The sequence below is a fragment of the Anabas testudineus genome, chromosome 16 (assembly GCF_900324465.2).
Source record: "Anabas testudineus chromosome 16, fAnaTes1.2, whole genome shotgun sequence".
Classification (NCBI taxonomy): domain Eukaryota; kingdom Metazoa; phylum Chordata; class Actinopteri; order Anabantiformes; family Anabantidae; genus Anabas; species Anabas testudineus.
Window position 1 is genome coordinate 13,702,365 of NC_046625.1, and position 17,477 is coordinate 13,719,841.

At 37.8% G+C, this 17,477-nt stretch overlaps 2 protein-coding genes across 3 annotated transcripts; both read left to right on the forward strand.

Moving 5' to 3' along the window:
* Window positions 1–3,214: 3,214 nt before the first annotated feature.
* LOC113169450 lies at window positions 3,215–7,747 on the forward strand. Its single transcript, XM_026370848.1, has 9 exons — window positions 3,215–3,342; window positions 3,677–3,789; window positions 4,823–5,203; window positions 5,287–5,574; window positions 5,654–5,950; window positions 6,492–6,869; window positions 6,961–7,248; window positions 7,332–7,625; window positions 7,716–7,747. The coding sequence occupies exons 1-9, from the start codon at window positions 3,215–3,217 to the stop codon at window positions 7,745–7,747; spliced, it is 2,199 nt and encodes a 732-aa protein (XP_026226633.1).
* Window positions 7,748–8,063: 316 nt separating this feature from the next.
* LOC113169940 (myeloid cell surface antigen CD33-like) lies at window positions 8,064–11,265 on the forward strand. Of its 2 annotated transcripts, XR_003299606.1 has the most exons (9): window positions 8,064–8,349; window positions 8,458–8,754; window positions 8,844–8,949; window positions 9,091–9,138; window positions 9,289–9,315; window positions 9,405–9,443; window positions 9,540–9,605; window positions 9,991–10,050; window positions 11,192–11,265. XR_003299606.1 is itself a non-coding variant. In XM_026371747.1 (8 exons), the coding sequence occupies exons 1-7, from the start codon at window positions 8,106–8,108 to the stop codon at window positions 9,586–9,588; spliced, it is 810 nt and encodes a 269-aa protein (XP_026227532.1). In that variant the 5' UTR covers window positions 8,064–8,105; the 3' UTR covers window positions 9,589–9,605; window positions 9,991–10,284. The 2 variants fall into 2 exon arrangements, 1 of the variants encoding a protein (XP_026227532.1); XM_026371747.1 differs by lacking the exon at window positions 11,192–11,265 and having other exon boundaries at window positions 9,991–10,284.
* The last annotated feature ends 6,212 nt before the right edge of the window (window positions 11,266–17,477 follow it).

Below are 17,477 nucleotides of genomic sequence, written 5' to 3' on the forward strand. Positions count from 1 at the left end.
TCCCTGCTTTTTGCAGCGTTTTTCTGTTAGTTAGTGAGTTTTTCTTGTGTATGCAATGGTTGTGTTTATTTTCATTGTGACTTTGTATTGTTGGTTTGTGCATTACTTTGTATCTAAGATCAGAATAAAACAGGTTTCAAGCTAAAAATGACACTCAGACTCCTGAGTGTCCTTTGGTCCCCTGAATGTCTGTGTGGCTTGTAAAGGTGAAAAATATGTTGTGCTCATCTCCACTTTTGAGCCATTTTGACTTCCGGTAGATGCCATTAATGTTCGTGCTGGACCTGTTTTTTTGCAAATAGATAAAAAAGGTATTGCTTAGGCAATCAGCTACCTCTCAAGAAAGTTTAAGCCTTAATAGCTCAACTACTCTATAATCGAGAGGGATCACAGAGTACATACGTATGGTTTCTTTGCTTGATTTGTGTTAAATAGTTATCTTTGTCCTTCATTTGAGCCAGGTTGTGACACTATCTGCATCAGACATATTGTCTAAGGTTCTAATACCTGGCCTGACATCAAGCCACAATACCTCTACTTATGTGAGTGAATATAAATCCTAACTATTACTTTATATGCAGTATGTGAATAATTGTACATTTAACCCAGTTTTTTCACATGCACCTAAAAGGCATCTAACTACAAATAAGTACCGGTAGTTAGATGCAGTACATCATAAGTATAGTATACAGTACAGTATGTAGAGTGTGTTACCAGGGGCTGGTTGGGTGTTACAGAGCTTGGAGGAGCAACACTTGCTGGTAAATAAAGGTTTTACAGAGTTGACCAAACCTGTGATACATTCTTCAGGCAAGACATTGGTTTTCCCACCGTTATCAACTCACTTTACTTGCTTTAACTCTATTTTTTCCATTTATAACTAATCCTCTATATTCTTTACTGACTTAAAGTAAGACAGCTTTTGAACTTCCTATGCTATCACCTGTAAAGTAATCCACACCTGCACCTCCCATTGCCCTAAACTCACATGGAGTAGCTGTTAAAATCTCATAAAGCTCCACAAAAACCTTTTTGGTTTCAAGATGTCATTTATTTTAGTTTACCTGCGGTATGTTGTTCACCTACTGCGCGTGTGATATAAAGGAAGATTGGCTGGCTTCTATTTACAGGTGCACTAAACTACAACCACATCATCATTCCGATTGTAGTGGCAATTGGTATTGCTGTGACCTTTGGGGTCCTCTGCATTTTCATTGTAAAAAGATACAAGTAAGTAATGTAGTGACTGAGCAAATTATACAATAATTACTATATTTAAACAAGAAATTAATTTGTGCTCCTTTAATAAATATTATTGTACTGTTTCATCAAGGAGATGCATTGCAGAGCTCTAAAGTCAGGATGGCAGGTAAAGCAGATTGAGGACTAAATTTGCAGAGAAAAATGGTACAATATTTATTTTGAGTGGAAGTTTCCAATCTTAATAAATCTTGCTGTATATACTATATATTACCAAATGATTCAATGTAATTTGCATGTACAATGTGGTATATGTACATGCAATATTCTTCACAAAATTCGTGCAGATGGTCTATTTGGAGCAGAATTTTGAGGTAAGACATTTTATAACATGGTAGAATGACAGTACTTACTGTTTTGTTAAAAAAGTTCATTTTTTGAAAGGATTATTTTAATTTCTCCATGAAAATGTTAAGGACTTAATGATTATTAATATACTTTTTGTTGTTACAGACGATCTACAGGGGGTATAGGAGTTGGATCATATTTAAGTTTGTTAAACATATAATAGTTAAATAGCTAATTGTTGTTTTCACTTATGTACTGTACTTTTGTTTTGTTTTGTTGTTTTCCTATCAATCAAAAAGGTCCCCCGCGAGGTCAACAAAATAATGCCTATAATTGTTATTGCTATTAAGTGGATCAGATTATTAGATGAATTATTGTTATGCATAACCACTGTAGTAAGCACACAAATGATATTTAATTCTGTCATTGACAAACATGTTGTTTAGGCAAAGTAAATGTATTTAAATTTCTGATTTTATCCATAAAATGTATCATAATACTTGGTTATAAATATGCATCTGTTAAGTCTGTTTGTTGTAGCATGGTGCCACTTAAAACATACCACACTGAGATAAAAAAAAAAAAAAAATTAATTAAACAACTAAATACCAAATGCTAAACACAAAGATAACAAAGACGCAAAACAATTTAAATGTAATAATTTAACATTCTCAGAAATACACTTTGTGCAGATATTGTAGGTCTGATAATATAAATCAATATAAGATTATAGGTAGCAACCTAGCTTAGCATAAAGACTGGAAACAATAGGTAACAGCTAGCATGGCTAATAGTAACAAAGTTCTTCAGACAGCACCTCAGGAACACAAACTATAAAGACACATGTTGAGGAACTGGAAGATTCATTTTTGCTACTGTTTCCTAGCTTCCAGTATTTATCATAAGCTAACAAAGCTGTAAATAATACCTCTTTACCCAGGGAAATAGTTTTTCTGGATCTAAGTACAGGGTGATGTTTTTTTTATTTGTCTATTAGCAAAATCTGTACACTCAAATCTCATTGATTTTTATTGTAGAGTTGAAGGTAAAAGACTGAAGGACTTTCCCCGAGAGTCTTATTGTCAGTAAGCTTTACTGTAAATAGGATCTTTCCCCTCCTTGTCATTATTAATAAGCAAACATCCGCCCACATTGAAGAGGGAGGTTTCTTAAAACGATCTGTAATTAGAGACTTCTGTTAATGTTGGGAGCAGTCGTCCCTGGGGGTAAGTCAGTCCTATCTTTATCAAATCTGTATAAAAAAGAGTAACAACATTTATTTCACAGTTTCAAGTTCTATTAGTTTATATACTGAAATACAACATTTGAAGCTATGGTGTTTCCAAATGTATCTGCCACAGCTAAGCACATATTTTGTTTGTTTTTATTAGAAGTCTTATCAATGGATTGCTTCAAACCACTTGAAATCAAATTTACATTTGTTTTAATAACCACTGGAAACATAATATTTCTGTAGACTGAGATCATTTTGCTTGTTTTCTGTCATCTAAACCTTTTCTTGTCTGCATGAGCTCATGGTGTGAGTTGCTTCTCTTTTGTCTCTTTCTTGCTTTGTGTCGTGTTAAGGCTACAGTAAAGTTATCTAGGACAGGGCGATATATTACAGATAAAAGAGCGCAGCCTTTTTGGACTTTTTGACGCTTTCATGCTGGACTCTTACCCGGAGCTAAGATGCTATGTCGACCCGACCACGACCACCTTCCCCCGGCAGGGAGCTCTCCCGAAAGCAACAGTCCGAAGAGGAGACGCGGCAGACGGGGAGGATCTGAACGGGTACCGGAGGAAGCAGTGACTCTGGACACCGACTTGATCTGGACCTAAGATTATTTCTAAATACTGTTCGGAACATGTGGAATATCTGGTCTTGAGGTTAAGGTCATACCATATTATTTGCTCAGAGAACTGTAATGCATCATTGAGTGTGAGGGTGAGTTGGATTACAGGACCTTGGTGAATGATATTGTTGTCTGTGGAAAAGAGAACGACCTCATACAAAAGAAATACTAATAGACTTCAGGAAGAACCGGAGGCGGAGAGGACTGACAGCTACCTGGGCTTGCAGGTAACACATAACCTAAGCTGGTCATTAAACACTACTGCAACAAAGAGCCCAGCAGTGGCTATACTTCATCAGGCAGCTCAGGAAAGCTGGGATTGAATTGTCACCTACTCACCCGGGCTTACAGAGGACTGATGAGAGCATCCTCACTGTCTGGGATGGTAACACCACACAGACAAAGAGGAAGTCTGACTGTTAAGAATTCAAAGAGTCATTAAGCCTGCGGAGAGGATCATCAGGACTTAACTTCCTGCCATGGAGACAATATACACACAGAGCTGTAGAAAAAGAAAAGAGAACATAGGCAGAGACTAACTCCACCCAGCTCACAGACAGACACGCAAACACTGCACCTACAGCCTCAGGCACAGTAGGGAGAACAATATTATAATTCTCTAAATCGTGTGACAACCTACCTTCTTGTTGTGAAAACTACGTAACATAGTCGTGTCTTTACCTCTATCTCTAGTATTTAATTTGTGGTTTCTTTTTGTGTGTATCTGTTCTGTATATTATGTGACTGCAACTGTTTGTTGTTGCTGCTTGATTTTGCCCATATTTTTGGGAAAATGTCTGTTTAATTAAAAAGAAGAAAATAGAAATAAAACCAAGTGAATGTACATGATGAGCAGAGACAGTCATGATGTAACAGACACTGTTTTGTTATTTGATATTGGTTCTCATTCAATTTATATTCACTAATAATGGCATCACTCTGTTGAAACATTGTTCTGCTTGAAAAGTCTAGATTTATTGTGAATATGTGGGTGAGGCCCACTCCACCCTTATTTGTCCTTCAGTATTTAGAGTATAAAACCTGTCCCTTTGCTGTTCTGAATTTTGAGTGTGTGAATCTTTCCTAGGTGAGTTCACCAAAGTTATGTACAATAAATTCAGTACTAAACTACTAGTTCCCCTTTCACATCTAAACTATACTTTTTCTAATGTTATTTTATCTGAAAATTGAATTTCCTTGATGTGCCTTACATTTGTATTTATTTTTGACTGTTTAAACTTCTTTGTGTGTGTGTGTGTTTTAGATGTCTGGATTTACCTATTTCCTCCTGAATGTCTATATTCTAGGTAATACAATGGCACACTAAAAATATGAATCTAATCTCATCTCTAATCTTTTGTTTTGTTTTGTTTTTATTACAGTTTTAACTTTTCTTCTGCATCACGCTTTTCTTGTAGGACACATTTTCTGCAGCTCCATGGCTTGGCAGGTAAAGATGCCCAGACATATTAAAGGATTGCTGAATTCCTGCCTTGAGATCCCGTGCACTTTTGACTACGATCAGAATCCACCTAGAAGACCAGATCGTGTGGTTTGGTACCAGTATGTAGATCGTGGATACCCTCTAGTTTATGACAAATGGTACCCAGATGATGTTATTTACGCATTTAGAGGAAAAACAGAACGAATCTCCTCTAGCTCCAAGACATGTAGTCTAAGGATCTACCCAGTGACTTGGTCTCACCACAGTCAGAAGATTTATCCCTGGGTAGATCCAGAGAATATTTGGAGTAGCACCCACTCATTCTATGATACAACCGTAACTATTGAAGTAGACGGTAAGTTTTTAGGATGACGGTATTAAATGTTTATGTTTATGTTGATTTTCTGATCATTAATTCTCTACAATTTTTTTTTTAAGACAAACCAGAGGAACCGCTCATTACAGTGTCTGGAGACAGGAAGGTGGGACAGTCTGTGCAACTGCATTGCTCTGTGCATCACACCTGTCCCACTTATCCACCCACTCTGACATTCAACTCACCGCTGCGAAATGGACGTGTAAATCATGACTGCAGCTCTAATGGCATATGCAAAACTACTCTGACATCCACACTGGACATAAAGAGCGATCACGAAACTGTGACATGCTCTGTACGACACACTGGTGGTCTAAGTGCATCAACCTCTAGAATCTTAAATGCTGAATGTATGTGACACACAGAATAAAACAAGTTTTTTGTCTGCTTCAAATGTTAAAAGTAACCAATTTGTTATTTGTGTCTCAGGTTCATTTTCACCTGTGACTATCAGCACTTCCTCAGCAGAGTTTCTTGAAGGCCAACCAAGCAAAGTAACCTGCACTGCCTTATACACTTGTCCTAAAGATGTACCAGTTCTCACATGGAACTATGATAGCATGCCGACCTCCACTGACACCAAAGAAATTACAAAAGCTCAGTGGAGGACTGTCTCCACACTAATGTTCACAGCGTCAGGTAATGACAATGGAAGAACTCTGACATGCTATGCAACATTTGGTGGAGGGCGAAGGCAGGAAGAGAGAATTATCCTACGTGTAAAGAGTGAGTAGAAATATTAATAATCCTCATTTAACATCTTAACCTTACCATCATCTATTGCACTTATGTGTCAGAACTGTTTTGCATTAACCACAAATTCTATAAAAGAAGTGACACATCTCAAATATTATCTTCCCCTCACATTTTAACAGCCTTCACATAGTGCTGAAGTGTCTGATTTTGTTGTTGTATTTTTTGTACTTATGACCACAGAATAGCACAGTGCTGAATGTTTATTCCTCAATACCTCATTTTTTCAGACATTTATTTCAGTTGCAGAAAAAAAGGTGAATGTTTATAAGGATGAAATAAGCCCAACAAATGAACTGATTTGCTTTGCAAATGCTTTTGTATTATATTGTTGCTGGATGCATTAATAAATAACTGTTGGCTAAAATCTTTGCTGTGGAAGATGCCATAACATGTGATGTGGGGTCACACAGACATTTTTTAATTCTATATTATATGTTCAAAGGCCAGAACGATTGTGAACTACTAGTTTTAAATATTAAAAACTTGTTTAAAATGTTGCATGTTTTTACAGGAAGTATGCTTTCTCTTGGTTGGTCCTTCACTACGCCCGGCAGCATCACAGGCATGAGGGGATCGTGCATCATCATTCCTTGCAGTTTCACTTACAGTAGATCCCAGCCTTCTGACCTCCGTGTTATATGGTACTTGTACCAGAGCAACGAATACCCATGTGTGTATGACCAAAAACAGAGTGCTATTCGAAAGTTTGAGGGGACAACAAGTTTGATTGGATCAGTTAAGGACATGAATTGTAGTCTTAAGATCGAAAAGCTTGAAATGTCACATGACCAGGACAGACTTTACCCATGGATAGATCAGCACTCTATTACTTCCTATCACATCCCTGGTAACAAGTTTTTAGATAAAACTACTCAACTTATTGTTACAGGTAAGTACCTGGATACATGTTTCCTTTATTTTGAGTGATTTTCACTCCAATTGAAAACAAATTAAATTCTATTGTGCTGTGAATTTCATAGACCAAGCACAGGAGCCGCAGTTGAGCATCATTGATATCCCCAGGGTCGGAGAGCAGGGCAGAGTGTCCTGTAGTGTCCATCACACATGTCTCACTGCTCCCCCCATCCTGACACTAAGTGGTATAAATGGAAAAGACGTCTTTATGGACTCTCTGGTATCTGACGGCATTTGGCAAAGGACGATTGAGCGAACTTGGATGGTCGAAGAGACAGACCAGAGTGTGAAGTGTACTGTTAGCTACCGTGGTGGTCAGAAAGCCACAAGTGAGCTCAGGCTGAATGTTGAATGTGAGTACAATGTGATAAGACTTGATAAGTAAATGAGAATCAAAATACCTCTGTTTAGCCTTAACCCTCACTTTACTACTCAGGTCCATACGAGGAAATGAAAATGGTTGAGCCGCCTCGTGACCCAATGGAAGGTGTAGCAAAGAGTGTCATCTGTTCTGTTTCCTACAAGTGCAAGAAGAATAAACCAACCATCGAGTGGAACTACAAGGACATGCAGAGTGTGTTACACACCAGTGAGAAGTCACACAACACTTACAATATAGTATCAAACCTGACCTTTATTGGCTCTCTGGATGATAACGGTAAATCTTTGACCTGCACTGCCGTGTTTGCCACTGGGAACACCTCAGCATCTGAAACCCTCCATATAAAAAGTAAGTTCCTACATGTCATACACCATGGTCTCCTCATAGGTAGATCTTATGAGAGCTCTGCTTATTGGTTTATAGGGTGTTATATGCCAGACTATTTCTTGGCACCAGCTAATGAAAAATGATTTAGAAAAATATTTGCATTTGAAAATGTCAAGACTAGTTTTTAAACTTGGATTAAACACTATACTGTATAATGTGTTCATTTGTGAGCTTTGGAAGTTCTGCAAAGTAAATGATGAGAAAATGGAAAATGCTTGTTGTCATTTTTGCAGGATATGATGAACCATTTGAAGAAGAGCGTACCAGTGGTGGGTGTTGTATTGTCACATCACATGAGAATTGATTTCAGCAGGCATCATTCCTTCATGGCTTGTTTCGCTCTTTGCAGACGTTCCTGTCAGATATGCCACTGTTCCTTTCAAACTCCGTGGACTGGCCCGGTCCTGTGTGGTGATTCCATGCAGCTTCCAGCACCAGGATATGTTATTCACCCGTGGCATCTGGGCTAAAAAAAATGGAGAAATTGTCTACCATAATGGCCAGAGCAATATAGCTGACCATTTTAAGAAGCGCACCAAGATGTTAGGAGACCTGAATGATGGACACTGCTCACTGGAGATCGATGACATAAAATCATTTGACAACGGGCCTTTCTGTTTCCACGTACAGAAAGAAAATATCAATTACAGATTCACGAACAGCTGCGTATTTATTATTCTGAAAGGTCTGGTGTCACTACAAAATATTCAGCTTTTCTAAAATGTGTCTAAGTTATTCATCTGTTTGCTTTCTAAGCTACATATAACACTTTACTTTGTGTTTGAAATCTCAGCTGCCCCAGAAAAACCAGTGATGACCCCGGTTCCAGCCGAAGTTGACGCTGGTTCTGTTTTAAGCGCCTCGTGTTCTGTGACGCACACATGTCAATCACATTCTCCGGTGTTCTCTTGGAATGTCCAAAATCTCACCAGTGAAGTCACAGAGACCCCAAGAGGACAAGGCGTTTGGGAGACAACCTCCTCGATCACCTTCGTGGTTGCTGCAGAAGACGGCGTCAAAAGCCTGACCTGTACTGCTGTTTTCTGGCGACACAAGCAACAAGCCAGCACAATCAAGCTGAATGTGAAGGGTTAGAGCACACTGTTCACATTTCATCTTCAAGTTTTGTATTTTTCTTTTATAAAGTTTCACAAGCATCTAATGTTCATATGTCTCCAGGATCACTGACGTACAAGTTGAAAAGCTCCCTTCCAGCCACCATTTCAGTCCTAACTGTAGTCCTGATTGCAATCGTTGTAGCCGCCGTGTTCATCTATAGAAAAAGGTACAGTAATTTCAAAATGACCCATTGAATACATCAATTCTATAGTCTAATAGTCTAGTAGTCTTTTTAAATAGTCTTTCTTTAAAAGTTATGATTCACTAGTGGGCCCTTTTTTTACATAGCATTTTCCCTATCCAACAGAAAGCATACTGACAACTCGGTACAACCACCGCCCCGCCCAGAGAAAAGGTATCTTAATAAACCACGATGATGCAGAAACTGACACACATTGTTCTTGTGTCAAAGAAATCCCAGTCAATCGCTGTTCAATGCTGCTGGCTTTAGAGTTTACTGCTTGGTCTGTAAAACTTTCCAACAACTTTTTTTATTTGTTTATAGGAAATCATTTTGGAGCAGATTTTCACGGTACAGGACCATTTCAAGTTCATTTGATATGAATCATTGGCAGCATGAAAAAATACAAGCAATCAGTACACTATCAATTATCTTTACAGACGCCAAGGCAATGCTGCAAACCTCAGTGTTGGCTACGTGTAAGTGTTGATCAGTGTTCCCCTGCTACATCATACAGTCCTGACAGCAAGCACAGATAAAATTGAACATTGTGTAATTTCCATTTCCTCTTGTAGAAAAAACACAACCACTGTCAGCCACGACCACCACATCTCCAAACCATGATTACCCTCCCCAAAGAAGTAAGTTTGCTAATCACAATTTTTCCTATATAGAGGTTAGTACTGCACTGTGTCTTCTCTTTTAGGAAGAGAGTAGAATATATATCGCTCTCTCGATGAATTTGAACATTTAGAGTAAAAATGTTTTAAGTTTGATGGGTTTCTGAACAATTTTCCTCATCTATGTAAATAATAGTAAGTTGTTAATCCTTTCCTAGGGGGCATGTGGGTTTCATTCACAATGGTGTTCCTACTGCTGCTAATGATTTTGGCCCCATACTGTCATAATTTGACTCCTATTAGTTATTACATGGAGAGTGTTTTTCTGAAATTAATATTTGCTTTGCTTCATGAATTCATGACTTAATAAGGAATTATAACTAATTTCTTGTCTGATTTCTTGCAGTATCTTCAAGTGTATGGCAACATTTGAGTTCTTCAACATATTTTGGAAATATCACTCAATGTAACTATCTTTATTTTACATTCATACATGTACTATATAGTGCATGAGTAGTGATGTTGACCTTACATTTAAGCTTTATTTAGTGCATGTAAAAATCATACACATACAATGCCATCTAAAAGTATTGGAAAAGGGAGGCCTTTAGGGGGTTCAGGGGGGGCATCAAAAGATGAATATAAAACGAGAGATCAAAATTTCAGCTTTTATTTCTAGATGTTTACATCTGGATCTGATACACAACTTACATTGACCTCACTGTTCCAATTTTTAGGCACATGCACAAGTATGCATTTCTTATAAAGGAAAACATTAGAAAGTGTGAGTTGTGTATGGTTTAACAAAGCTGCATAAAGTACTGTAGTGATGGAAGTGCCCTTTCCCTAATTTAAAAAAATAGAATGTGGTAATAAATGGTCAACAGCTACTAGCTTCAGCAAATTTTTTAATATACTCAAATAGTTCCCACAAATCCTAATTACTACTACTAACATGTTTTCCATCAGTTGATGATACACTTTTCTTTATAAATTTTTATATAAATCAGTGAAACAACTCCTTCTTTACAGCTTCAATGAAGTCTGCTGTAAATTGCCCCATACAGCTTGCCTCATTTGATATATGGCAAATATGGTTTTGTTCTGGCAGTGGCAAAGACCATTTGTCCCATACAAGATGTCTGTTTTAGGATGTGTTCTCATGTTTTTTGTCTATGTTAAATGCAAGCCAGATGTGACAGATTTTTGTAGAATATTTTGGTTTAGATGAAATTACTGCCTGTTGATTAGGTAAAATTATTATGTTGCTATATTTACTTGGAATTTTCTGTACATTGATTTTAAAGTACCACTTTTGAAAAAGGCAACTTTGATCAAGGTTTTATGCGAAGGCTAATCATTTATAAGAATTACTACTATGTGGATTGCTACTCTGATTTAAACATTTGATTCATGTAATTCTTAAAGCACTTATAATATGTGCTGTTCAAACAAAAATTAAGGAACACTTCAATCAATCAAGCTTTAGGTCAGTTAAGTAGAGTTTCAGCTAGTTTCGTGTTAATGAAACAGGTGCACTAAAATGAATAGAGTGGTTTTACAGGTGCAGAACTCTAACATTTTTCCCTCCTCATCTTTTCTGACAGTTTTGCACCTGCACCCCACACAAGTTGCATAGGCAGTCCAACGTCTTCAGGATAGCAGTTCAATTGAAAGATCGTCCACTGGCACCATGTGCTTTTTACAGATAAGAGCAGTTCACCCCGACCACAGGTGACACACATGAAAGGGTCTGAAGAAGTCCAGACTTCTACATGCTAGACAGTGGCACCCTGAGTGCCATTAGTTAACGGAATTATATCCTTGGACACACTGTCATCCTCTACACTGGTGAAGTGGATTCTGGGTTCCACTTGTCCTTATTGTACTTGTTCTAATGTTAATCAGTTATGTTAGAGGGCCAGTTAAAAAAGCTTTTTGGGTAAGTCTCTATAGTCTTCTTACTTGTGGATTTGCCCACTTCATCCCAGTCTTTTTGATAGATCTTCTCACATCAGATTGGATAGGAACTGTGTAGAAGGATGTGAACTCCAGAGTGTGCAGTGATGGCTGTAATTTTAGGTTATTGTCACACCTTTGTTAAACCCTTTAATTAAAGCTGAAAGTCTTCACATCTTGAGTTTTTCCATTTTAGATTTTGTGTTGTGGTGAAAAAAACTCATCAATTCATTATGTATAGGAATAACTGTATTTTTAAATTTTTGTTGACTTCAGACACAAATTGACAGAACCCACTTTATTTGTAGTTGTTTAGTAATGAATAATGCCTGTCAGTCTACCATATAGATAAATTCATGTGCTGTAGACCACTGTTATAAATGTTGAAAATATTTAAACACATGGCACATAACTTTACTATGAGAGGGATGAAGATGGAAAAGTCTCTCGGATTTGAGAAGGAAGGATTTTTGGGAAGGAATGCAGAACCAGAAAGAAACAGACATACCCTTGGCAGGCTCTCAGGAAAAACCCAAGAGATACATTCATGAGAACATTTTGTTCCATTAGATGCAACTATTCTCTGTTCTGAATAAACAGTGGCAGGAACAAGTATGAGAATCTTTTGGAATTTCGTAGTTTTCTGGATTAATTTTTAAAAACAATTTTTTATAATGAGCCTATAATAATAACACAAAAAACTATTGGTCTTTCATGTCTTTATTGAAAACAAGTATTAACAATCTCAAACAGAAAAACAAAAATTTTGCCACTTTTACATGGACACTTTTGTGGCCAAGTTATAGCCCAGACCTCAACCTAATAGAAATGATATGGAACAACTTGAAGAGAGCCACACACATTAAGTCCAAAGAATACGACAGACCTGAAACAGTTCTGCAGGAAGAATGTGCTAAAATTGCCCCTGAAAATGTGTAGGTCTGATTCTCAGCTACAGGAAGTGCTTGGTTGAGGTCATTGCTGCCCAGGATTCAAAGTCTTTTTCCACTGGCACTATGAGGATTTTATAGTTGTTCTCAACTATTGAAAACAGGTGAACTATTTTTTTGTTTTGTTTAGATTTTCTTTTTTCTTTTCTAGTTTAGAATTTGGCTTGGGTCAGTGTCACTACAGGCAAGATAAAGGGACACCTGGACCCTACACTAGTTGCACAGACAGTCCAACCCTTCCAGGTTTGCTGTGTCTCCCAGCACAGTCTTGAGAAGAAGAAGGAGATTTCAGGAGACAGCCAGTTATTCTAGGGGAGCTGGACAGCAGGAGTACCAGTATCTGCTATTTTGTGCAAGGTTTCCTACAGTTGGTCACTGTCAGAGCCCTACATATTACCTTCTGCAGGTCCCTGACCAAAGAATCAAAAAAAGACTTCTCTAATTGACTCTGTGCTCACTGCCTGGCACTGTAGAGCTCGATTGGTATTCGCCATAGAACATGAGAATTGGTAGGTTTGCCACTGGCACCATGTGCTTTTCACAGATCAGAGCAGGTTCACCTTGAACAACGCCTGACCTCATGTGCTCAGAGTATACTAGCAGCTCCTCGAAGATGAGGAATTGATACCATTAACAGGCCACCATGCTTGCCTGACCTAAATCCAATAGATCACCTCTGGGACATTATGTTTTCATCCATTGCCTCAAGGATGCACCTCAGACTGTTCAGGAGCTCAGTGATGCCCTGGTTCAGATCTGGGAGGAGATAACCCAACAGTTGCCTGGAAAGATTGATAGAACCATACTATTTGAGATATAATGAGATCATGCTAGACAGATCAAGTGCAAGACCATTAGTCTCTCTGTGTCACTCAGAGTGAGAAAAGGCTGCTCTAGCAATATTTGTAACGTGATAAAAAGCAGATTTGGTGACTGATTGAACATAACCCTTAAAGTTAAATTCTGAGTCAAAAACCAGGGCTGCTGGTCTGTTGTCTTGTGACAAGTCCTAGAGAAAGTCTCTCTCTGTGCTTTTGCTTCAGTATCTAAAATCTTGTTGCGATTGAGCGTTACGAAGCAATGTCACATCTAGGTATAATAGGTCTGTTGTCATCAGGAGAAACGCTCCCAAAAAACTGAGTGTCTTCAGCATGGTCGTGGGAGGAGATGCTGAAAAGTAAGAAAAATGCAAAAGCTGAGGATAGATTCAGGTTCATCCAATGGCTGACTGCAACAAACACACAGCTATGGTTGGAAAAAATATACCAGAGTTAAGTCCTCAAAACTGCTTTGTGAAAAACAAAGCATTTGACACATTAGTAGTAAAACTTGCAGCAGACAGTCTAGAACATGAAAATAACATGAGAAGATACCCTTGATGAGTGGCCTAAAAAACAAGAACATCTCATAAAAAACAATATCAGCAAAAACCCAGTTGTTTCAGCAGCATCAGCCACAGCTCTGAATAACTCCCCCATCTCTCCCTGGGTTGGACAACTTGTTTTTTCTTCCCAATCACTTTGGCATTGTCAAGTTAGAGCTGAGTAAGAACTGGAAGCTGAGAGTTATGAACAGTGCCAGGATGTGTCCCTTTTGGATGATCAAAAATTGGAAGAGATTGAATTGCACATGCTGGTAGTTCTAGTGGTAGAACACTGCAGAGATGCAACTATAAACACTATACTTTAAATAATTTATAAACATAGGAAGTTCTTTTTCTGCATCTAAGAACAGGCTGGATGTTAACATTTCCTAGTGTAGACTTAAGAGTCTACAGTTTTTACTGGAGAATCTCTCTCAGTAAGTGCAAGTGCCACACCAAATAATCCTGTATTAGTATTTCTTGCTGCAGCACCAATCAACCAGCACTTAATTAGAGTGGAAAGTTTATCATATTCTATGACATACCTAAGCACCCCGAACATAACCACCCTGTATAACAAACCACAAAAAATTTCAGAGTTACCACTTAACCACAGACACTTTGAGGTACACCCTTTATTCGAGAAGCTGTATTGAACCAGTTTCTCTGAGTTTCAGCACAATTGTGTGTATCTTACCAGCGCATGACAAAGAGACCCACTACACCTCATGCAAGGCCTTTTATTAACTAATCCTCTCCCAATTACACCTGTTTCTCCTTCCTCAACTGGTTTCTACCCATACCTAATAGATTTACTACATCAATTAGTTCCCCACATTACAGTCTGATGGCCAGTAAGCTTTATAGTACATAGGATCTTTCCCCTCCTTGTCTTTAGTAAACCATATCCTCCGCCCCCATTTTAGAGGGAGTATCTTAAAATGATGTGTGGTGAGAGACTTGTCATGTTGTTGAAGCTCTTTGACAGTCAGTCACATCTGGAGGTAAGTCAGGCCAATCTTTCTATAAATTATATAAAATTATAATTTTTTTTTGCCATTTCCCATCTTAAGTTACTATTAGTATATATGTTGATGTTTACAATTTTAAATTAATTTGTAAAAAGGAATAAAGCAAGTTATTCTTTTATGCTGAGATGAATGTTAACCTTTTCTCCCTCCTAAAAGAGTGGCAAAAATGTTGCCATTTCAAATTCTGCTTCAGATACATTTATAATTTGTCGTGTGACAAACTGCCATCTTGTTGTAGAACTTATGTAATGTAGTTTTTTTTAAGCTGTGTCCTTACTTTTATTTCTGTTATTTAATTTGCGCTTTCTTTTTGTACACATATACATTTACATTTTACATTTTGTCATTTAGCACACACTTTTATCCAAAACGACTTACAAGTGAGGAACAAGGCAAGCAAACAAAATCTAAGTCGAGGAGAAACAACATCAAAGCAAAGTGCTATCAAAAAAAGGGTTTCTGTTTCAAGAGATATGAGAACAAAAGAGTAGAGTTTTTTTTTTTTAAGTGCAAAAGAAGATGCGGAATAGTTCTGTTTTCAGCAGTTTTTTAAATATTGCAAGTGAGGTGGCTGAGTGTGCAGCTCATTCCACCATCGTGGGATCACTGGGCTGAACAGTTTTCCTTGGTGTCTACGATGTGGTGCTGGTACCACCAGACGTCGTTCCCCGGTTGAGCGCAGTGGACGGGAGGGGATGTAGACCTGAATGATTGAACTGAGATAAGATGGAGATGTGGATTTGACCACTCTGTAGGCAAGAGACAGAGATTTGAACTTGATCCTTGCAGCCACAGGAAGCCAATGCAAAGATCTGAAGAGCGGCATCTATACAGCGACATCTATACAAAAATAAACAGTTGTACCCTTTGCCATTGCTTTTGGCATTATTTCAGGTAAGATTTCTGTGTTTAATAATAAAAAATATAAAAATCTAATGTGATTCACTGACCCTTCAGTTTGGGCCCCGTGCTTTTTTTTTATTCATCTCACACCACAGTTATTTAAATTTTTACCATAACACTCCACCCACATTTTCTAGTAGAAGACTTGAGCTTAAAACAAACCAGAATGGAAATCCTGCCCCCTGCTGCTTTCTGTGAGTTTTGAGTTTTTTTTTCTTTGCAGGACACATTTTCTGCAGCTCCATGAATTGGGAGGTAAAGATGTCCAGACATATGAAAGGATTGCTGAATTCCTGCCTTGTGATCCCGTGCACTTTTGACTACGATCAGAATCCACTTAGAAGACCAAATCGTGTGGTTTGGTACCAGAATGTAGAACGTTGATACCCCCTAGTTTATGACAACAGGTTCCTACCGCCAAGAGATGCAGACTAAGGATCTAACCAGTGACTTGGTCTCACCACAGACAGAAGATTTATCTCTGGGTTGATATGGAGTGGAAGAACTCTGACATGCTATGCAACATTTGGTGGAGGGCGAAGGCAGGAAGAGAGAATTATCCTACGTGTAAAGAGTGAGTAGAAATATTAATAATCCTCATTTAACATCTTAACTTTACCACTTTCTATTTCACTTGTGTTCCAGAACTGTCCTGCATCAACCACGAATTCTGTAAAAGTCACCCATCACAATTGTTATCTTCTCCTCACATTTTAACAGCCTTCGCTTAGTGCTGAAGTGTCTGATTTTGTTGTTGTATTTTTTGTACTTATGACCACAGAATAGCACAGTGCTGAATGTTTATTCCTCAATACCTCATTTCTTCAGACATTTATTACAGTTGCAGACAAAAACAGGAATGTGAACCTCAATACTGAATGTTGAATGTGAGTACAATTAGAAAGTGAATGTATACCTTTCTGTATCTGATTTATCTTTTAATTTCTTGCAGGATTTTCAAGTGCATGGCAACATTTGGATTCTTTATATCACCATAAACACCACACTGTACAATGTTACTGTCTTTATTTTACATGAATACAGTATTATATAGTGCATGAGTAGTTACAATGATCTTACATTTAAGCTTAATTTAGACTTAACAGACATCAGATATCCATGCTTTAAGAAATAATTTATTTTAAATATGTGATCCCATTGAGAAGGTTGTATTGTTTGGTCTTCAACAAGAACAAAACCTTTGATTTTATTAAAGAAAATCTCTATATGAATCTCTACACCCATGAGTCATGCAAAAACTCTAGTTCTACTAATACATACAAACAATATATATAGTATACCTGTCCAGTGTTTTTGCTGCTTGTTCTTTTCTCTCTCCTCTTTCCACACCAACCAGTCGAGGCAGAAGGCAGGGTGGGCGGGTGCAGGTGATTCACTTGTATTCAGACGGTCATAACCTTCATAAACTTTACTTATTGCTTATCTCAAACACTATTCTAGCATCAATAAGACAATTTTAGTTTTGCACATTTTTTTGCTGCTGCTCCTTTTCTGCTTTGTCTCTATTTTACCCTTACACAGCGACATGTGGTAGCAACAGCACTCATTGTTATCACAAGTTGCACCATCATGTATGACACAAACATGAGCATATAAATTAGGTTAAGTTAAATTTATACTTCTTCTAAGAGCCTAAAAAAGAATTGAGAACAGTCAAAGAAAGCAG